The sequence below is a fragment of the Boleophthalmus pectinirostris genome, unplaced genomic scaffold, assembly GCF_026225935.1.
Source record: "Boleophthalmus pectinirostris isolate CB_2022bp ecotype Guang Dong unplaced genomic scaffold, ASM2622593v1 HiC_scaffold_22, whole genome shotgun sequence".
NCBI lineage: Eukaryota > Metazoa > Chordata > Actinopteri > Gobiiformes > Gobiidae > Boleophthalmus > Boleophthalmus pectinirostris.
Genome location: NW_026571190.1, coordinates 3,633,322 through 3,656,904, shown reverse-complemented (window position 1 = coordinate 3,656,904; position 23,583 = coordinate 3,633,322). Strand labels below are relative to the sequence as shown.

The following is a 23,583-nucleotide window of genomic DNA, read 5'->3' as shown; positions in this document are numbered from 1 at the left end:
ATTTTTGCACACCCCTACGCTCTACTGCCGTCCCTTTTAGACCCATTTACACAGATAATCAGGTTTTGGTGTTTAGTTGTCCTTTTAACCCAGCAAAAACATTTTGCTTGGTTAACTGGCACGTTTCCTTGTTTTTCCTGTATACTTGTGCACACACAGTTGCACAACCAACAATGTTGGGAAGGTGACTTTTAAAATGTATTCCCCTACAGATTACAGATTACATACCCCAAAATGTAGTTTGTAACGTAATCCATTAAATTACTTAAAGTGAGTAACGTAATCTGAATACTTTGGATTACTTGATATTGTCATTTTTCACTTGTTTTGTATATTACCATTTGTCATTTAATAAATAAATTAAAAATATATATATCGTCATGTTTTTTAAAACTACATGAATGTAACAACCACATCCTGAAAATGACTCATACTTGACCACATAAAAAATATTATTGATAGAGAAATTATTTTTATATGAAATCACAATTATGTCCACCTACTGTTAGTGTCATATTGTGTTAGTTTAGTCCTAGTTTAGACCTGGTTTTAGTCCTAGTTTAGTTCTAGTTTAGTCCTGGTTTAGTCCTGGTTTTAGTCCTGGTTTTAGTCCTGGTTTAGTCCTGGTTTTAGTCCTGGTTTTAGTCCTGGTTTTAGTCCCGGTTTTAGTTCTAGTTTAGTCCTGGTTTTAGTTCTAGTTTTAGTTCTGGTTTAGTCCTGGTTTAGTCCTGGTTTTAGTCTGGTTTTAGTCCTGGTTTTAGTCCTAGTTTAGTCCTGGTTTAGTCCTGGTTTTAGTTCTGGTTTTAGTCCTGGTTTAGCCCAAAATGTGAAAACAGGAAAATACCGCCGTGTAATCCATTTATTTCAACAAAGTAACTGTAATCCAATTAACACTCACTGAAACAGTAACTGTAACTGAATACAGTTACTCATAATTTGTACTCTGATTACGTAACTCCGGTACATGTAATCTGTTACTCCCCAACACTGACAACCAGGGAGCATGCACATGCCCCATACAACTGTAAAACACTTTATCTGAACTGCAGTACAACTGGTTTCTCTTATTTAAACTGAAAAACACCTGAGTGACACTGCACTAGTCTGTCACTCTACTAAACTTCAAACTCCATTTTGATACCAAAGAACAGAATCAAGACCTATTCCAATCTCACAGTGATGATAGAAATACTCTTTAGAAAATACAATGTGATTTTCAACATTAAATAGTACTTTCTTTTCTATTCCCATGTGGTCTTATATGTGTGTAATTCCTCAGTCGTCCTGGCAGGTTGCATAGTGTCCATGAGTGTATTCTAGGGCTGGGTACTGAAACTCTGCTCCAACTAGTAACCGATCAAAAAGGTTCAGTAAGTACTGGGATTGTACAACTACTGTTCTCGTAGACAGTTTTAACATTTGCTGCATTCTGTCAGTCCTGTCTCTCATGGTGTAGTCTGACAATAGCACAGTTTTAATTTATAAGACACCTGAGCTCCACACATTATTTCTGCCATTTTAATATGATGTTGTGTGTTTTTTTTTAGTCTTTGCTATGAGGAGAGAGCACAAAAACAAAGCAGTACTGGCTTGCTTTGGGTCACTTCCAGCCCTGGCAAACTTTTCCTTATATTCTGCAGTCAGTGCTTTTTTGTGAAAAGAATACTCCCATGGTTTCCTCATTGTCTCTGGGGGCTTAGTGTTCTGCAGTGGCTTGAGCTCACTGGGTTTCATACTTTGATTTGCCAGTTTCTCACCACAAAAGATGCACTCAATCTTGATTTTGTCCAGTGCTTCCATGAAACCAATAAAAAATCTTTGTGATACAGTCTTCTTTTCTCTTCCTGTCCCTGGAGTCTGGTCATTGTCTTTTTTTAAAATACCATTTAACTCACTGCTTTTGCAAGTTCTCATGCGCCCATGTGGGGAATTGTAAATCAAGTTACGTTGCCACTGCACTTGGCGGCATTTATGTATTTTATATATTTTTAAAAGTTAATTTACCTTAAAAACATCAAATACCCAATATAAGGCAGACAATTCAAATCTCAGTTTATATTTTCTGAGTTATTTATCTTTAGCCTCTTTGTTGAGAGGTCTTCATGACCCCTGGAATTCTCCTGGGTTTGAGAAAGACGGGGCCAGCCCAAGAGAAAACATGCAAACTCCACACAGAACCATGGTTTGAGCCTCTTAGGCTACGTTCAGACTGCAGGGCTTAACGCTCAATTCAGATTTTTTTTGTGAAATCCGATGTTTTTGTGAGGTCGTTCACATTTACAATTAAATGTGACTTGTATGTGACTCCAGTGTGAACATTAAATGGCCCAAAAGTGTCCCTCATGTGCACTGGAGACACGATGACATCAACCGCAGTGAGCGTCTCTGTGTTTACAGAAGTTGTCCAAACATGGACGCAGCATTGAGCACCTGGAGATTTTAAAGTTCCTCTCGTACCGGAGCCAGAACATGAACAACTTACTTGTTTTAAGGAGGAGATTGAGAAGGAGAAGGACGAGGTTTTTGGTCGTGGTGTTTTGTGGGACAGTGGCAGCGACGTCCGTTGAAAGGAACGTGTGGATGTGGAGACGTAGCCAAGAGTGGTGAGTGGTGATGTGCTTCACTTCAGTGACACGGAGTTCATTAACAATTTTTGCCTACTTCAGCGCAGAATAGTGACGTTTGTGGCTTGTTGATAACGTGTAGGTTGGATGAATGCACTTTGGCTGTTCACACTGAAGTCACATGTCAATAGATCTGATATGTATCAGTTTCAGGAGCACATATCCAAGTGTCCTGGGTCACATTTGAAAAAATTGAAACTGTGTGGTTCAGACTGTCATTAAAAGATCAGATACAGGTCACATAGGGGCCAAAAAAAATCGGATTTGGTTCACTTCAGGCTGCAGAGTGAACGCAGCTTAAGACACTTATCAGTCTATCATCACTACCACTTCTAGTACTTCATAGTTCGTAATCTTGGTAAAACACAAAAAGCACATACAACTGAAGCTGACAACTCTAGGTGAAGGTTGTACTTTATGTGCAATGGTAAAATTTTTAATTGTGTAGCATTTTATTTATAGAATATAGTGCAGTGTGTTTATTTTGCAAGAATGTGACAACATGGAGCTAGTTGTTGAAGGATCTTCTCTGATTCCAACCATTCTTCTTCCTGAGTCTCCAGATATTGTCCTGTTTAGAACCGCGCTGCTGCACAAGTCTTCTCTTCTCTAAGCGGTTCTTGTCAAAGTCGAAGTGCGTAATAATAAATCCACAGTCACAGTCTGTAGTGTGCACGTTAAGTTGAAGCCAAACAGATAATATGGACCAAACTAATGGTCCTGGTAAAAGTGTAATTGCCAAATAAGTGTGGTTATATCCAGTGTGGAGCATGTGTCTGTGTTAAGATGCAGCCAAACACTATAAACCAAAACTCTGCCACAATCCACAGTCCTCCTCCTCATTGGCCCCAGTAATTCACAAATAAATGTGGGGTAGTAAGTGTATCCAGTGTGGAGCGTGTGAGTGCAAAGATGGATCCAACCAAGACTGTATAAAGTTCTCCATAATCCTCCTCTTCTGTCCAGGTAATTGCACAAAAAAAGCGTTAAATTATTTATCAAAAAAGTGTGTCCCGTACGCTGCCTTTGATATCAAGTGCTTTAAACAAAAAACAAAACTGAAGTGAAACTTAAGCGCATGACTTCAGCTCTGGTCCATTTGTTTTGTGTTTGTTTGGAGTTAGAACTGAACATTGTATAGTAACCTGCTCTGTTTTAAAATATGAATTAACACTTTTAAAGTAATAGAAGGACTGAAAAGTTATTCATTTACATTCAAAAAATACAGGCACCAAAAAAAAAAAAGAGCCAACCGTTCAGGAACTGGTATCGAAAATGAGCTATCATTAAAGTACTGGTATTGAAAAAAAAAGTATAGTATACCTGCTTTAATGAGTATCTAGTTTCGATATTACAGTATTTTTCGGACTATAAAGCACACCGGATTATAAGGCGCAATATCAATAATGTTGAATTCTCTCATCTATTGTCAATACATAAGGTTCACCAGATTATAAGGTGTATTAAGTGAAACAAACAGACGACACTTGAGACTGATCCTTAGCCCAGGCGTCCACGATCCGTTGGCAGATCATGACGTAATCCGCCCGGCGTTGCCTCCATGTCTTGGTGAATTATGAATGTGAATGTGGGTGGATCCTACGAGGAGCACTCAAATATACATTGAGTAATAATGTGTTTAATGCAGCTTTGTGCACATTTGTTTATGTTTTACACAAACAAAACGTAAAACCACATGACTCATTTGCATAAACTATAAGAGCTGAAAAAAACAGGTCGCTTCTTGTGCGCTGATGCGGTTCAGCTTCTGTCGGACTAAAGAACACGACTCAGTGGAATATGAGTGTTCTTTCTGTGACAGGATGTTCTCCTGATGGTGAGTCTGTTCTGTGTGTGTAACGCGTTGGAGATGGTTCATGTCAAACTTTTCAGAAATTATAAATCTGCAGGTCATACGCACAGACAGACAGATATGAATGACATATATTCTCTGTAGCATTTCATTGATGTCATAAATGCCGACGCAGAACTATACTTTCCCCTTTACTTAGTGAGGCTCTGACAATCCATCAAACGGTGTGGCTTCATAGTTTACAAAAGTCGTACTAAAACATTTTGACAGATCTTTGTACCACATGAAATAGGTTCGAGGTCAGTAAGCACAACCAGAATTAATACATAAAGTGCACCGGATTATAAGGCGCTAGGGATGGGCATGATTACTTGATTAATTGATAATTGAGCATTAAGAATTTCATCGATTATGTTCATTATAATCGACCATCCAAATGTAGGTTGCGGTGTGTAGCGTGACCAAACAGGGGTCAGTACATGTGTCTCTCTCTGCACTCAGAAGGAGCAAGACACAAACAGTCGGTCAGTCTGCAAAGTACTGAAGTCTAAATGCGAACGATGTGCAACGATGACTTGTACAAGAAATTCCACGCTTTCCGTTGCGTTCGGGACAAGTGTGAGACCATGTGCACAGTGTACAAAGCAGCACATATGTTTCGGTGTCCAGTGACAAAAAGTTTTACCAGGTGAGAGTCGCGTGATATCGATGTTGAGGCCCCACCTCCCTCCCCCCGTACGCTGTCCTGGTTTTGACAAACGCAAATATGGTCACACTAACCTGTATTCCACTGAGTCATGTATTTTAATCCGACAGAAGTTGAACCGCATTAGTGACACAAGAGCTGTAGTTTTATCTTCGCTTAGTTTATGCAAATTGGCGATGCGGTTTTAAGTTTCGTTTCTGTGAGAGCTGCGCAAAACTGAATTAAACACATTGTAATCTAAAACGGGCTGATGTGGCTCTAGAGTGGTTATGGTTTATTTGTCGTAAAGTTGAATTTATTTATGCAGATTAGTGCAAATAGTAATAATAATGATGATCATTTCAATATAAAAACGTTAATTATTAATCGATAATCGATCGTTAATTCTTCCGATGATCGATTAAGAAAATTTCATCGAATGCCCATCCCTATAAGGTGCACTGTCGATTTTTGAGAAAATTAAAGGATTTTAAGTGCAAAAAATATGGTAGCTTTAGCATTGATTAGTATCTGATTTTCAATACTTTAAACAAACCTACACTGCAGTGTTTTTGCTCCAGTATTAATCATACATGTTTGAGTTGACTTAGATGTCACATTAGAGGGGAAAACAGAGTGGGTTATCAGCCTTTAGCCTGGGTTGGGAAATTATTGATCTTTGAAACAGCTCAAGATAAAGTAAGTGACAAATGCGAGCAGCTTTACACCGTCTATTTAAGAGTGCTTCATTCATAATCTGGCCTGAATAGTGCGTATTGCTTCTGTCTGCTGCTATTCATTCATGTTGTGCACGAGCCTGTCACTGCCCTGCGCCTCTGCTCCTGCGCCTCTGCTCCTGCGCCTCTGCTCCTGCGCCTCTGCTCCTGCGCCTCTGCTCCTGCACCTCTGCTCCTGCACCTCTGCTCCTGCACCTCTGCTCCTGCACCTCTGCTCCTGTGGGTAAAAATGCACTGCAATAACCTAATCTGTTAACCAACCATTGAGCTCTAAGAGCTCCAAGGGACAATTCAAGGGAAATGAAAATGTGCATTAGTTTTCCGCTTTAATCCATTTCACAGCCATGACACAAAATTAATTTCAGATTACTACTACTAAGACATTACTACAACTACTATATACAATTTACTAAACAATTTGCTCAGGGAAAGTGTGATGTATTTTAGGACTGGGAATCAGCCTGGGAAAAGTTTATCTGATGGATTCACAATAAAAAGAAGATATTTTTCCAGATTAAATTGCCAAAAGTCACACACAACAAGACAAACTGGTGAAACAGCCTATTGTGTGTAGAACGTTGTGGAGTGGCAGAGCTGCAGACAGGAGCAGCTGCTGGAGTCTGTCAGGAGCTCCAGACGAGCAGCGCCCCTGGAGATGTGACCCCAGGATCAGAGGAGGAGGAGGAGGGCTGGGGTCTGGGGAGGTGGTTTTGGAGGGAACACAAATGGGGAGCTGTGGGTGGAGGGAGGGGGAGGAGGTTTGTCACAGGAAATGGACTCTGCAACAACAACAGAAAAGAGTGAGAGAAAATGTTTGGGCGTCTCAAAAGGACAACAACAATGCAGAAAATAGGAAAGCAGCAGGTACGTCACGAAAATAAGTGTCCAAGCCCAATATATACGTAATATTGAAACCAATGACAATCAAAATAAAGTAAGATAGTTCCAATACACCATTATTTAAGCAGACAGTATCATTAAAAGGCATGAGCTCCAACTAATCAATGCAGAATGAACCAATAATTAACTATAGAAGATACATATAACTCCAGTGTCACCGTATTACAACTAAAAAAAACAACAATCTCAGCACTAATGCAAAGAAAATGTAGCCACGATAAGTCCCAAAATATACTGTACTAAGAAAAGATGGACAGAGTGATAGAAGGAGTCAAGAAGAGGACTTGAGATAATCTATAACATGGGATGACGTACAGTTTCCACAATACGAGTGAGACACTGGAAGAGATTGGAACTACGGAATGAAACAAGACGATTTTGATATTTTTTATAATAAATTGTACAGTCCAGTTCCCAATTTTACCCTCAGCATTTTTTGATTTATTTTATTTAATGTTTTTGCTCTCTTTGCAGCACTGCTTTTTGGGATTGCAGCTTCTAAAAAAAAAAAAAAAGAAAAAAAAAGTAACTCACCAGTACTTAACTCAATTTTTTTATCCAATCCAAATGTAAAAACATGGGGAAAAAATCTCACAAAATTATTTTCAATTTCAAGGTGTCATCCCTAATGACACCTGTGGATCATTATGTCATCATCTGAAGTTTTAAAGTATTCACAGTATTCATCTAAAAAAAAAAATCATTTAGGAAACAAGTTTGATGAGTTTGCCGTAAACATCATCACAGCAAAGATCCGTGAAGTACTTGGCACCTCCCATGGATCGTCGCACATCACACTATTGAGTAGGAGATTTTATTTTATCATTATCATTATCATTTGTGCCAAAATGGTACGCTGCCGAATCCTACATACATCAGATTAACAAAAGAAAATTGGAGAACTACTTGCGTACAGAGCAGTGGTGGTGCGTGCCGGTAACTGTAAAAATGGTTTGATCTGCAAAATGGTATCTTGAAAAAGAGTGATTAAAGATTGCTCAAACATGCACAAATCATTCCAAATACAACTTCAGAGGGTCAATGAGAAGAAATTACTAAAATGTGAGGACCTCAGACCACTGAACAAACATTAAACAAAATGACAAGGTGACCAAAAAAAAATCTATATTGGACTAATAGGACATTTTAAGAAAAGCAGCATTTGTAGTTCCCAATGGATCAGGGTGACCAGACATCACCATTTACCCAAGACAGTCCCAGTTTTGAGTCTTGTGTCCCCTGTCCCAGCAGATTTATACAAAACCACTGATTTGTCCCAATTTTATACAAGAAATGTCCCAGGTGTCCCTATTTTCTGTGTGGAGTTTGCATGTTTCTCCCCGTGTCTGGATGGGTTTCCTCCGGGTGCTCAGGTTTCCCCCATCAACCCAAAACATGCTACAGGTCTTCAGAACAGTTGATAGTCAAGGTCAATTAAAAAATACAATCAATTCAATCATTGTGTCCTTAGGCAAGACACTTCACCCACATTGCCTAGTATGAAAGTGGTGTGTGTGTGTGTGTGTGTGTGTGTGTGAGTGATGGTCGTGGCCAGAGGGACCGTTGGCGCTGATTAGCATGGCAGCCGCGCTTCTGTCAGTGTGCCCCAAGGCAGCTGTGGCAACAATAGTAGCTTATCATCACCAGGTATAGAGTGAATGAATAATTCTGAATAATGCTCTGTAAAGCGTCTTCGGGGACAAAAATATGTCTGTGAAAAGTGCTATATAAATAAAAATAATAATAAATTTAATAAAATTAAATAAAATATTTTTGACCAATCTGATCCCTGCCAACAGTAAAGAGAGACATAAACTGTCATTTGTTTAGGTAAAATACAGAAAAGCTGCTTAAAAATGACCAACACATAAAGAACATGTGACTATAATGAATCACATTAGAACCAAGTGCACTCGTTTCACAATTTTATTTTTACCACCCACCACAAACCAGGGATGTCCCAGTTTTTTAATTTGAAAATCTGGTCAGCCTATTCTAGATTGTTCCTAAGCCACTTCAACAACACCACACATTCCAGTCCCAGGGTTTTACGCCATTGTTGTTGAACCGTTTGACACTGCAGTATTGTGTCAAGTACTTTACCCGCATGGAAACTCAAGTGTCTGTCTGTGGACTTCCCATGGGAACAGAGTGTGGATGTCCCATGAGTCAGCCGTGTTCAGCCCGTTTCAGGTGAGTGTGTGAACGGAGCAGGTCTGTGGAGCTCCTCTCACCTCACTGCAGCTCACTCACTCTCAGAATCTACTTTAACCCTCCCAGAATGTACTTTAACCCTCCCAGAATGCACTTTAACCCTCCCAGAATGTACTTTAACCCTCCCTGAATGCACTTTAACCCTCCCAGAGTGCACTTTAACCCTCCCAGAGTGCACTTTAACCCTTCCAGAGTGCACTTTAACCCTTCCAGAGTGCACTTTAACCCGTCCAGAATGCACTTTAACCCGTCCAGAATGCACTTTAACCCATCCAGAATGCACTTTAACCCGTCCAGAATGCACTTTAGCCCTCCCAGAATGTACTTTAACCCTCCCAGCCCAGTGGTATCGTATACAATACATGGTCATATATTTTATATAACCACACATAACTTTCCAACCATAAAAAAAATAAATTTTCCCAGCATATTTCTGGCATTATGGAAAACAAGTGTCCAATAGGAACGAGCGTTTTCCGCCAAACTCATGTGCTCTGTCTATTTTGATTGGGCCAAACATTGCCAAAGGGTGTAGTGAGTCAAAATGGTCAATGCTCTGAGCGTCTGTGTTCATAACAATTAAAAAAGCCGCTCTAAGTGCAGATATTTCTCAAATTTCTCAAGTAATTTATGCATCTTGGTCTGTGCAATTGCACATCCCTTGTTATTTGTATTTTCAGGATTATTTCAGTCAAAATGTCCAAATCCAAATGTAATAAACCCCATGGAAATGCAGAAAGTGATGTGGCTCTGTGTCCTGGACCTGAATCCAGCTGCTTCCATGACTGACACCAGGAAACTCATGGGACCAGTACACTTTTTTGTTCTGAGGCAATAAGGATATTTTTTGTTTATTTACAGACTTGATATTTTGTACTTTTGTATCCACGTCCATTAATTAAGCATTTTTTACATCCAAAAAGTTGTTTATACATGTTTGCTCTGTGTTTTGTATGAAAGAGTGTTATTTATTTATTTATTTATTTTCATTTGTATTTCTGGTTCTATAGTTTTTCTTACATCCATATGACACAACTACAGCAGCAGACTATGAAATAACAGGTCGTACTGAAGAAAAGGATGTATAACACTTCATTAGGGGGTAAAAGTGGGAGTTTTAATAGCAAAGTTAAGAAAAAAATCCAGGTGAGGATTGTCCCTTAGGACTTGAAGGGTTTTCAAAGGTGCTGTACCTGATTTTTATTCTCTTAAAACATGAAAAACAGAACTAATGCATTTGAAAGAATTTGCGGTAGGCCTGTAACGATAACAAATTTTGCAGGACGATTAATTGACCAAGAATTTATTGCGATAAATGACAATATTGACATTTTGAGACCAATTTCAACTAATATAATGACCATGGAATAAAAATGCAAATACATCCTCTCAATGATCAATAAACCTGGCTTTCTAAAGAACATTTAACACAGGAAGTGTAAGACAACCAAAAACAATAAGCCTAAATAAAACAGACTTAACATAGGACTAGTCTAATGTGTCTGGCTCACAGCAAAGACTTGTTCCCAAAAATGCACTTGAATAAACCATTGTTGAACTAAACGCATCCAAAGCAATAAATAAAATGGATTATTTTATTGTATTTAATTGTATATTGTATTTGACGTATGTGGATGCTGAGACGTGTCCCGCTCACTCGTGTTGATTCGGCATCGTGACTTGTTTTGGCACTCGGAGATGAACTATTTTGTCACTCTGAGAGCGGCGCTAGCTTGTGCTGCTAGCGCACAGCACAGACAGAGGTGCTAGCTTGTGTTTCTGCACTCAGGCTACGCGCGCATCCACGTTGTTGATAATCACAGCGCACGTTGGTTCAAGCGTCATTAAACTTGTTAAACGAGAAGAGTCTGACAGAAACCTTCTAACATTCAGTCTCTTTGAGAGTGAGAGAGAGCGAGGAAAACAAACAAGCACACAAATAGAATTTATCGTGGCTGGAAAAGTTATCGAGCTTGTTAAAAGTTATCGTACGATTAATCAACTTATTGATTATCGTTACAGGCCTAGTTTGCAGTGCTCCAAATTGCATCTTAATTATTCACAGTAATGAATTCATCAGTGCTTTTCACAACTCTGCATCACAATAACAATAACAATAACAACAACAATGCTAATCTAGCCTGAGCATGTCAAATTAGATGAAATACTTCTGTTTTTCTTGTATCTATAACAGCCTGATGCCTGTATCCTATTAAAACCTCACCACTGGGCGGGTCACCACACACACGTCGTCCCACCACCACCCACACCCACACACCCACACCCACACACACACTGCTCTGAGGGGCTGGGGTCACACACGGGACAGTCCTGCTCTGCGTTACCACTAAAACTTTGCAGCTGTAATTATTCATTTAAAAAAAAAAGAGTGTCAAGTGTCATTTCATTTATTCTCTCACATACAACCACTGAAGCTCCAGGGATTTATTTTCACTTTAACAGAGCATCATGTACCAAAACAAAATAAGGAGTGCTAGCCCATGGTAGAGTCGTTTGTCATGTGGGTGAGTTATCGTCCGGACACAAGTGGAATATTTGCCTGGCTGTTTCTTACCCCCTGCAGTTGAATGCCTCTCCAAGTGAATAATGTGAATCTGACTGCACTGTCACATGGAATCCGAGTACTTACCAGCTTCTCCAGGTGGGTTATCGGGATCTTTGAAATTCGACCTGCGACACCTCAATCGTAGTTAAATTTAAACTGGGAAAATCTGTTTAAATTGGACTAGGCCAGTTATCTGGTTTTCTTGGCGTGCGTGTACAGGTGGTGATTGACAGGAGCCGGAGTTTGTAGAACACACGTCTGTGCAGCTGTGTGACCTGCAGTGTCACAAATAAACAAGACCAATAGCTGCAATACAGTGGTCAATCTTTTATCGTTGGATTACCTTCTAAAAATAACTTGCAATAGGCGAAATCCGCGAAGTAGACAACTTTATTATTATATCTGTTTTAAGGCTGTTAAACCCGTCACCACACACTTTAAACACTTTTCTCAGACAGGACACTTACAACTCTTTTTACATCCTTCTTAAAACTTATTGCTGCTGTCATCCTTATGTTATATTCCTCCTTCTCTATGTAATGAACCGAAGATTCATTTATTCCGTAACGGAGCCTACAGCTGTGTAACTTCTATCTCCCTTCAGCGTGTCCACAACTTTTTGTGCGACGGTTATTATCTTCTAGGGATGGGCATTCGATGAAATTTTATTAATCGATTGTCGGGAGAATTAACGACCAATTTTCGATTAATCATTTACGTTTTTATATAATAAGTATCATTATTATTATTACTATTACTAATCTGCATAAATAAACTCAACTTTACAACATATAAACCATCTCCACTCTAGAGCCATATCAGCCTGTTTGACATTAGAATGTGTTTAATGCAGCTTTGCACAAGTCTCACAGAAACAAAACTAAAAAATGCATGGCTAATTTGCATAAATTAAGTTGAGAAAAAAAACCCTCTTGTGCGCTGATGTGGTTCAGCTTCTGTCAGACTAAAGGACAGGACTCGGTGGAATATGAGTGTTCTTTCTGTGACAGAGGGATGTTGATGCTGATGGTGAGTCTGTTCTGTGTGTTGCGATGTTTTCAAAGATCATACATGTGCAGGTTTAGTGCAGCTCTTTATGTTGCAGTAACCGGGATACCGTGTCTATATGCACCATGATGAAACCGGGATGTGCATGTAAACACACTCACCGCGTGCTGTAGTTACCTTCAAGGAGGAGCCAGAGCCTAAACGTGGGACTGTGAGGCCTCAACTCCAGTGTTTGTGCTGTCAGACACAGAGCTTTATATCTACACACAGAAACTCACAGTTCAGTTTGTTTATTAGAAATGAACGTAGTCAACGAAATTCTTAATGATCAATTATCGATTATTCGATTAATCATGCTCATTTTTATCATCTTCCTCTGTATTTTGAGTGAGACCACAGGAGCCTTTTTCGGTGCAGAACGTTTCGTTGACATTGTGGGTTTTGTCGGAGAGAAAACTTACAAACATACAGCACTTCAGAATCACATTGATCCAACATTTATGTACATTTGTCAAGCTGAACACATTCTGTACTGTACAGGAGACACGGCACAGAGGAGTCCCTTAGCCAATCAGGACGCAGGGGGAGGAACACAATGCATGTTCATACAGTGTAAATAAAAAATAAAAAAAAAGCATGCAAAATTGTCTATGGTCTATGGTTTGGCAACACAGCGGACATGTGCAGCCTGAGTGCAGAAAATGCCACGATATTGTCAGTGCACTCAAATAGTTTATCGCCGTGTGATAAAGTAAGTTATGATGCTAAATGAACATTAGTGAGGAGGATACGTCTTACTCGTGTGTGTAAATGACGAGAAGAAAGGGCTCAATCTTCAGTAGTCATACCTGATTGACAGAACTATCCCCGCCCCCAAGAGTCTGAAATCTGCTGAAATCCTCCAAGACACTGACATGATACAGACAGAACAGAGACTCTTTCTGCAGGAAACATGCACAGTAGAGCGCGGGGAGAGACGGGGGTGATGTGTCGAGGAAGATGCTCGTTTAATTGTGTTTTGAACAGTTAGTTTTTCATGAGGAGGGTGTGTGTATGAAGTGCAAAATAAGAAATGCAGATGATGCAGATTTTAAGTTGAGAAATGTAATTGAGTGTGGCTGTTGAAGAAGGAAACAGAACTGCTGCATGTGAACTCGACATCAATGAGTCGATTGTGAGATTTTGGCGACGGCAGCGTGACGAACTGACTCAACGCAAAAAGAAGACAAAAGCTTTCAGGAGATAAAAGCAGATGGTACGAACTTGAAAACATTCTTGAAGACCTGGACACCTGCGGCTTATATTCAGGTGCGGCCTATATATGTACAATTTGAAAATTGTGTTAAAATTTTGTTGATGCGGCTTATATTCAGGTGCGCTCAATAGTCTGGAATTTATGGTACAGTATTTTCTGGGCTATTAGGCGCACTCTTAAGCCTCCAACCCCATCAAAAAACAACCGCGCGCCCCGCAATCCAGAGCGCCCTATACATGAAAACACTCGGGTGTCCCAGCACGACTTCAGTAAACTACAAAGCCGCACCACCCACAGAACACGCAAACACACCCGGAGCAGACAGAGACCGCACAGCGAAACACACCCGCAGCCACACTCCACTCCACGCCGACGAGGAACGGAACGGAAAGGAACGGAACGGAGGAACGAACCGAAAAAGCGAGTGCAATGTGCCGCTTCTAGACACAACTGAACAACTGAGTCACTGTGAACACACCGACAATCCAGTTGGTCCCAGACAGCACCCTCCCTACACGCCACAACTGAACAAAGCCCAGAGTCACCGTGAACGCGCCAAACAAACAAAATCACTCACCCATCACACTGTTGGGTTTCCTTTAGTCCGGTGCAGTTTATTTGTGAAAAAAGTTTGAAAATAGGCCATTTAATGACAGTGCGCCTTATAATCCAGAGCACCTAATAGCCTGGAAAATACAGTAATAATAATAGTGATGGTACTTTTAATATAAAAACATTAATGATTAATCAAAATTCTTTCAACGCTCAATTAAGAACATTTAATCGAACGCCCATCCCAAGTCTGAATGTAGCCTTAGTTGCTCTTATCTACTCCACACAGACCTCCATTGATGACTTAAGTGCATTTATTGAGTTTAAACTTCTCCATGTGAGCCTCAGCGCAGACTGACGCTGAGCTGGTTTCAGGGTTGACAGATTTTCGGAGAACAACCAGCAACCAAGCCTTTGATTTAAAAAAAAAAGCTCAAAACAAGCAAAAAGATTACAGAGTCTAAAAGGTAGATGTTAACTTGAAAACTACAACTTCATGATTGGAACAGAGCACTTTGAGCTTTGGAGATGTAAACAGACTAATAATAAAAGGTTTCTCAAACTTGTGAATGAAACAAAACACAACTCCAGGTCTGTTTGTGATGAGGAAATGACGTTAGAACATGGATCACAAAATAGTGCAATATGAGCCCTTTAAATAATGCGGTGATACAGGAAGTGCTCCACTGTGTTTTTAAATTCCACACACCTTCACTAGAACAGGGCCCCCACTCCTTTTCACTGACAACATTTCAAAACTTTTCAATAACTTTTTCATGACCTAAAGTGAATTTTCCATGACTTTACGGCTCCTACATGTGTACAATTGATCAGACTTTTAGGGCTAAATCTGAATTGTTAACTCTTTCCACTCACCTTTGGGATTATAGTTTTTAACATTCAAAATCCTGTCAGTGCATTTATTGTTGTCTCTTTTAAACAAAAGGCACAAACGTTCACAAATAATCAGTCTAATGATAACTTAACAGAACACTGGAGCTGCATGAAAGAGATACTAAAATTTCATGACATTTTCAGGCCTGGAAAATTACCTTTTCAGTTTCCTTGACTTTTTCAGGATTTCCGTGACTGTGGGAACCCTGACTACATGACATCACAAGTAGGCCTGTAACAATAATCAATAAATCGATTAATCGTATTTTATCGTACTTTTAACAAGCTTGATAACTTTTCCGGCTGCGATAAATTCTATTTGCATATTTGTTTCTTTTCCTCGCTCTCTCTCATTCTCTCTCACTCTCAAAGAGACTGAATGTTAGAATGCTTCTATTGCTCTCTGACTCCTCTCGTTTAACAAGTGTAATGATACTTGAACCAACGTGCACTTTGTTTATCGCTTTCTGCGAGTGCAGAAAGCGCTGCTGTCTGTGCTGTGTGCTAGCAACACAAGCTAGCGCCGCTGTCAGAGTGACAAAACAGTTCATCTCAGAGCGCCTAAACAAGTCACGATGCCGAATCAGCACTGGTGAGCGGGACACATCTCAACAGACACATGGTTCAAATGCAGCGAGCACGCAAACGACGAGAAGAAATGTGTCAAACGAACAGCTGATATAAACCCAAACCCAAGTGATAGAACTAGCCTAGCGCCCGGAAGAACCCGAAATCCCACAAGAAACCAGCATGACACCAGACGGAACAGTGGAAATAACATCCTGTGTCGCAGGTTAATACAAACACTTCAAGACCAAAATGACGAGTCTTACAGCAGCAGCCACAGAGAGACGAGACACAATATTCCAATGTAAGTCAGGGACTAAAATCACTTTTAAGGGCAATTTTGTTACAGACACTTAATAATCCATTTTATTTGATGCTTTGGTTGTGTTTAGTTCAGCAATAGTTTATTCAGGTACATTTTTGTGAACAAGTCTTTGCTGTGAGCCAGACACATTAGACTAGTCCTGTGTTAACAAGTCTGTTTTATTTAGGCCTGTTGTTTTTGTTTGTCTTACAGTTCCTGTGTTAACTGTTATTTGGAAAGTCAGGTTTATTGATCTTTAAAAGGGTGTATTTGTATTTTTATTCCATGGTCATTATATTAGTTGAAATTGGTCTCAAAATGTCAATATTATCGTTTATCGCAATAAATTCTTGGTCAATTAATCGTCCAGTAAAATTTGTTATCGTTACAGGCCTAGTCACAAGGTGGAACAGAGTGTTTTCAGTTTGAGAGTAGAACTGAGTCTAAATGTACAGGGGTTGTTCGTGTATTATGGGACCTTTAAAGTACATGGTGATACAGGAAGTGCTCCAGTGTTTTTAAATTCCTCACGCCTTCACTAGAATCAGTTGGATCATTTCAGTCCTAGAACTGCCGATCTCTACTGAACTAAAGCTAAAATGTAGCTGTTCACTTGAAAACTACTGCTTCATGACATGAGTCTTTTGAGATAAAACACTACTCCAGCTCAGTTTTTGAGGAGGTAACAACATTAAAACATGACTTAAAGCTCACGAAAATCAATGTTGTGTAGTGTTGGACATTTAAACGCTCTTAAACCTCTCAGGAGTCAGTTTTGTGTAATAGAGGACTTGTCTTTAGTCTTCTCTGAGCGGTAGGACGGGTCTGCTCAGCTCACACCTCGCACGGCTTCATTCATGACAAAGGAGGGCGCTCATATCAGAGCTCCACACCGCAGGGTCCGCCGCGGGGCCACAGCAGAGGTGTGAAGAGCTCTGCCGGCGGAAGATCACATCAAACACCTCCCCGCAGACTCTTCACACCACCTCAGCTATTTATAACCAGCGCCGGAGCAGAGCCGCACCACCGCATCAAATGGTCCGGTATCAGCCCCGTAACGCGCTGACAAGCAGAGCAGGGGGAGCTAACAAGGCCAAATGGTGGAGGAATTTTCACATTCCAGCTCAGTCCTTAACTTAGTAACTGAATTTGGGGAGGGCTCGCAGTGGCATTGGTTGTTAGTTCAACTTAGACCTAAAAAAACGAGAAACAGAATAAGTATAAGTGGCCCTACATTTGGTGGAATGCTTTAAAAGGGCCCACACCGCGCTATTTTCTGATCTAGGTTACAGACGTGGTAATACAGGAAGTGCTTCTTACACTACACACCTTCACTAGAATCATTTGGATAGTTTCAGCCATTTAGTTGTCAATCTGTTGAATAAAAGGTAAATGGTAACTTCAAAACGACAGCTTCATGACATCACAAGGTGGAACAGAGCATTTTGAGCTCTGGAGATGTAGACAGACTAATGATAAAGTGGCTACTCCAACTAATGTAACAAAAAACACAACTCTGGATATGTTTTTGGGGAGGTAAAAGCATTCTAACATGGCTTAAAGCTCACAAGAGTCAATTTTGTGTACTGTATTTTTCAAACAAAGTCAAACTTTTTTTCATGGTTTGGGTGTTTCCTGTGACTTATACACTGGTGCGACTTATATATTAAAATGTTCACACTGAAGTGGTGAGAGGTTCTAGTCTTGTGTGTGAGGCTCTGCTGCTCCTGTTCCTCCTGTACCACTGTCACTTCACTCTACTGCACATGTCTCCTGCAGAAAGAGCCTCTGTTCTGTCTGTATCATGTCAGTCGATCGCACCATTACTGAAAATTTAACATTAAACAAACTTATAAAGACGACTGAGAAGACTGAACACAAATGCCTCCAAAAAGAAAATCATATTTTGCAGATTACAAGCTACAAGTCGTGAAATCTGCAGCTGAAAACGTTAATCGAGCAGCAGAAAGAAAGTTTGGAGTGAGAGAGAAACTTGTGACTCCAGGAGGATGCACCATGAAACTTTCCTGAAGTCACTGGATGGATGGACAAAGTCTGGACTTCAGTGACACTGAAACCATCCTGTCGGGATTCAGAAAGACCCGAATAATTCTAACTGGAACTGATGCTGAGTCTGACGACAGCGACACAGAAGAGGAAGCGGCGCTCTGTTTACCTCCGGAGGTCGAGGTCGAGTTGTTCAGAAGTGACACCGAGGATGAAGAATTGAATGGATTTAGTGATTTGGAGTGAGATGGAGAGTTTGGTAAACTTGTTCTGTTCTGTTGTTTATGTTATAGTTTATCTGAAGAACTGTTCATATGTGACGTTAACAGTCTGTTCTTCTCTCTTCTGTTGTTATTGCTAGAATTTGACTTTCAAGATAAAATGTCAGTTCCTGGTCTCTGATATTATAAAATACATTTCCCCCAAAAAGTGCCACTTATAGTCCGGTGTGACTTATGTTTTTTTCTTCTTCATTAAGCATTTTTTGGCTGGTACGACTTATACTCTAATTTTTAGGAGTAACCATAGATCATAATTTAAACTGGAAATCACACATAAATACAATTCCGAACAAATTATCCAAAGTGATAACAGTCTTTTTATTATATATAACTCGCTGGTAATGCCCTACACATAACCTACGGTATTGAGATTTGGGGCAATACATATAAGGCGAATACAAAGCCAGTCTTTACCTGCAAAAAAAGGCAATAAGAGCATCACATTATCAACTTATAACGAACCAACCAATGCATTATTTATAAACCTTCAAACGCTGAAATTTTATGGTTTAGTCGACCTTTACACTCTTAAAATCATGTTCAAAGTAAACAACAATCTCCTGTCAAAATCGTTACAGAACATGTTCAAAATCCGAAAGAGCCAATATGAGCTCAGAGGCACGACCATGTTTATTAAAAAGAAAATCAGAACAAACATTATGAAATTTTGTAAATCTGTTAAAGGAGTGGAGCTCTGGAACAACTGTACAGAAAACCTTAAATTGTGCACCACTTTTTTTCACTTCATAAAGAAGTTTAAATGTTTAACTCTGGACAGATACATGAAATATGAGACTTAGTTTGTGCTGTAGAACTTTGTTGTTCTGTTACTGATTAGCTTGTTTCTTCCTGCTGTATTTATGAAGATGAACTGATGTCAAGACGACGCTCTGACAAAGGAATAAAGGGTAGGCATAATAAGCTTAAGCTTCAGCCTGCACCTTTTCGGTCTGTATATGTTAAATATGACTATATGAATATGAATATACCGTGACCGAAATAAATAAATAAATAAAATAAAAATACTCTGAAAAATACAGTAATATAGGACCTTTAATTCTACATATTGATTAAACACAATAATGTGCAATTACTTAAGGCTATGTTTCCAAATAATAAACAAATGAGGGGAAAAGTAAGACACTAATATTGGTATCTTAAAACTGCAACTTTTCTCACACATTTATTCAAATGTGTCTTTATTACTATAAAAAAAAAAAGCACACTTTTCACTGTGGAGTCGCCTTTCCAACAGATCTGACCTGTCAATGCGCCTGATGTCGTCACCCACGTTTCTCCGGTGATAATAGTTTAATGCCATACTGTGAAACATTTCAGTCAAAGCTACAACAGTTAAGAAAAAACTGACAATTTCAAGTAGGGCTGAGAAGTCCCTCATGATTCGATACACAGTTCACGATATGATAATATCACGATATACAAATACATTCTAACAACAGTATTTCAAGTGCTTCAAGTGCAAGTTTCATTCCACTAAATAAGCAGCCAAACTGTCACGTAGTCACAAAAAAACTGCTAAAACTGCTTGGTGATATATCGATACCGCAGCCAGCCCACAATAACAATACTGTCAAAAAAATTTAGTATCACGATATATCGATATTTTTGCACAACCCTAATATGATGCGTTCAAGCCTATTGTATTTAATCCATCAATCAAGTATTATTCCAGATACACTGGGTCCATATGGAACATTTAAAAACAATCAAACTGTTGAGAAGTACATCTACTTTTTCTTGACCAATTTCTAGACACCTTCTTAAATATTGGTGGTTTTCAGATTCTTGAATGTGATGATGTCATACTCCCAGATGTCCCTTTTGTGGAATATCCAAAAGGTAAAGTCACAAATGTTGAACCTGGTGATTGACTAAACCCCTCCATCTGTATTAAATAACAATGGCCTATACAATGTTGTGATGTCATCTGAAACCCACCAATTACTAGACTTGATGATGTATTTTTGCTTTTGTTGAATACACTACTATACAAAGAGCAGCTCAATTGCTCAAATTAATTAACTCTTCAAATGCGAAGCCTGTTAGCCAGGCTGGCACCACCTAGTGCCTCCACTTAATTTCATTTCTCTCCAGCGACTAGGTCAGGAATCAAAATACACTAGATGGTAGGGCTGGGTATCATTAAGAAGTTACCGATACGATACATAGGCCACGATGTGATACACTTTCCGATACAGTGAGATTTCGATTCAGTACGATTCGATACAATATATTTCACATCGATTTGATACGGTTCAGTGTAAAAAAGGCAAAATGATGGCTCTAATACTAAAAGTCTACCAAGTTTGTGAAAAGTGAATGTGAAAAACATCCATTTTACTCAAAACAGTGAAAATGTCAACACAACTGTAGCTCTTACACAAACTAATTTAGTAAAAATATACCTAAAATACTTATGACGATATATCGATACAGCAGCCCATGATATCAATACTGTATCAGCACATTAAACGATACAATATATTAATATTTTGATATTTTTGCACACTCCTACTAGATGGTTCGCAAAAACCCCGGAAGTGCAAGTTCGGGCAGAAGTCAATCAGCGAAGAGCCATATATTCAGTGTTGCCATTGATTCTTGAGATCAAGGATTTAAAACCGGAACAAAGAGAATGTTTGGTGAATTTCATCAAGGGGAAAGACGTTATTGTCCTTCTTCCAACGGGATTTGGGAAAAGCTTAATATACCAGTTAGCCCTGTTAGCGGCGCATTACATACATCACGACCAAATAGCAGCGTTGTTAAATGATAAAAACGTACCCGCCTACCGCAGAGCTAACGAAATCTAAGGCTGCGAGGTCAGACTGTTTCTACGAAGTGAAGCAAAGTAAAACTGGCTGATGAATCAGGCTAAAAGACTGTAGCCTGAACAAGTTAAAACCATAAAATAACTTGTTTCAGCATAAGCCAGTGACAATCAAACTATAGTTCATTTGTCATCTGAGGTGCCACCATAGACTGTACGGCAGATGTCATGCCGTGAAACACTGAAATTACTGTGAAAAGTATCAAAAAAGTTTGTTTATCATAAATATATATATATATATATATTTACATAAGATCTTAAATTTAAAGAGGGAAAGCGCTAACATGCTTAAGTCTAATTCAATTTTCAAATGTTTTAAATGGTACCAGAGTTAAGGGTTAATGCTGTATTAGGGCAAATAAAAACTTTTTTTTATAGCAAACTGTTTATTTGTAGTTCTCAGTTTTTTGTTTTTCATCATTTTCAATAAAGTTATTTTAAATTTGATACAATTTTAACAATAAATCCGTTGCACCAAATGACACTTTTACGATGTCCCTGGCGTTAAATGCAGAAAAATGTTTTTCAAAGTTTTTTTTTTTTCTAGGAGTATATATATGAAATGATAAAATATACACTTAAATATACCAAAAAAAAATAAAATAAATCTACACATTTTGCAAGTCATTATATTTTCACTTTTTGAGCATTTGAAAAGTGCAAAACGTCACTGCTCCATACATCTTCTACAGTCTATGTGCACCACTGTTTGAGGTGTTGAACCCTCACCCCTCACCCCTCACCCTCACCTGCGCCATGCTCCGGGACATCCACGTCTCCAGCAGCAGCTCCAGTCGGGAGCGGTGGTACCTGCCCGTGGTCTTCACCGCTATGAAGAGGTCAGCGGGGGACAGCTGCTCCACGACCCGGGGAGAGACACTGCTGGACCGGGCTCCTGGTGTCGTCGTCCTCCTCTCCCGGGTTAGCCTCTGGAAGTACGCGGAGAAAACCTTAGCACCGGCGGAGCGTGTCGTCCCCGGAGCGGTCTCTCCTTCCAGCGGGAGACAGCTGCTCCGGTGCCCGCTCGAGAGCACCAGCATCCCGGTAAGAAAGAGGAGAGAGGCCGCGGGAGTAGGGGTGGAGGTCCGGTGTTTTCTGTTCATGTTTGGGGATATAAACGTACAAAGGCGAGGGGGGTTATAGTTCCGCGCATTGGCAGCGGTTCTCCGGGGTTAAGACAGCGGCTTCACGCGGCTCTGGGCTCACACATGTGTCCGTCCACCTCCGCGGGACTCTGGAGCTGAGCGCAGTTTAGTAGAGCGATGTGGAAGTTTGTCTCAACTCGGCTCTGAGCGGGGGAGGGAGGCTTTTATATAAGGGGCGGGGTGTTTGGTTCCGTAGCATGGGCGGGGCTAAAGTTTTTGCTTTCCATGTGTTTCACATGAACTTAACCAACAATTGTACTGAAGTAAGAGTAACGTTACTTCAGAATAATATTACTCAAGTAGAAGTACAAAGTAGTGGTCCAAGAAATTACTCAAATAAGAGTAAAAAAGTATTTGGAAAAACAACTACTCAAGTAAGAGTAGGACGGGACATTTCCTTTATAATTTAAAGTGAATGTAATTGAAATTATGAAACATGAAATAATGCACACAATTCTGTATTTGAAAAGATAAAAATATCTTTTGAAAAGAAATTTAAAAAAAATCTCAAAATAAAGAGTAGTAATCATATGTGAAGGAGTGCTTCAAGAAACACGAATGTTCAAATCATTTCATGTCACATAAAGCTTCTGTCACTAGTACATCTACAAGTAACCACAACTACTACAGTACTGTTACATGTAACCAGGTGGTTTGACTGTTTTTCTACTGTGACTGTCCCGGAGTCACTGATTAGAGATTAGAAAAGGCTGCGCAAGCTAATGTTTGTTTCTGCTCTCAAATTCTCTTGATATTGTCTCGTAAACCTTAAATTCTCTCTCAAAGTATGTAGAATTAGTATACCTGCTGTAGTGTGTATTTATTGGCTGGGGTGGTTTGTGCAATAGTGCAGTGTAGTAGCACTTTGCACTTTAAAACATCTAAAGTCACAGCACTTAAGACCACGCACCTAACACTTTACATCTGAAAGAAATATACTACAGCACCTTTTTGAATATACTGTTTTTTTAAATGTGTAAAATTAACTCTTAATATTAACTAAAATAAAGAATTGTATTTTTTTGCCACTATTTATTACATTTGTCCTGTGTTTTAGCCAGACTTACCTAAATAAATACATGAAAGTGGGGATCCCCTTTATAGCCCGCCCCCCTCTGCTACACATAAATAAAAATATTACTCAAGCAGGAGTAAAAGTATCCTGCTAGAAAAGTGCTCT

The 23,583-nt window shown here is 39.5% G+C and overlaps 1 protein-coding gene across 1 annotated transcript in view; it reads right to left on the bottom strand.

Moving 5' to 3' along the window:
* LOC110165650 (beta-1,3-N-acetylglucosaminyltransferase lunatic fringe-like) overlaps positions 1–22,527 on the bottom strand; it is a 33,789-nt gene extending 11,262 nt beyond the window's left edge. The window contains exon 1 of the mRNA XM_055158684.1: positions 22,008–22,527. Within this exon, the coding sequence (XP_055014659.1) occupies positions 22,008–22,361 (354 nt within the window). The 5' untranslated portion in view covers positions 22,362–22,527. The remainder of the gene's footprint in view (positions 1–22,007) is intronic.
* Between the last annotated feature and the right edge of the window lie 1,056 nt (positions 22,528–23,583).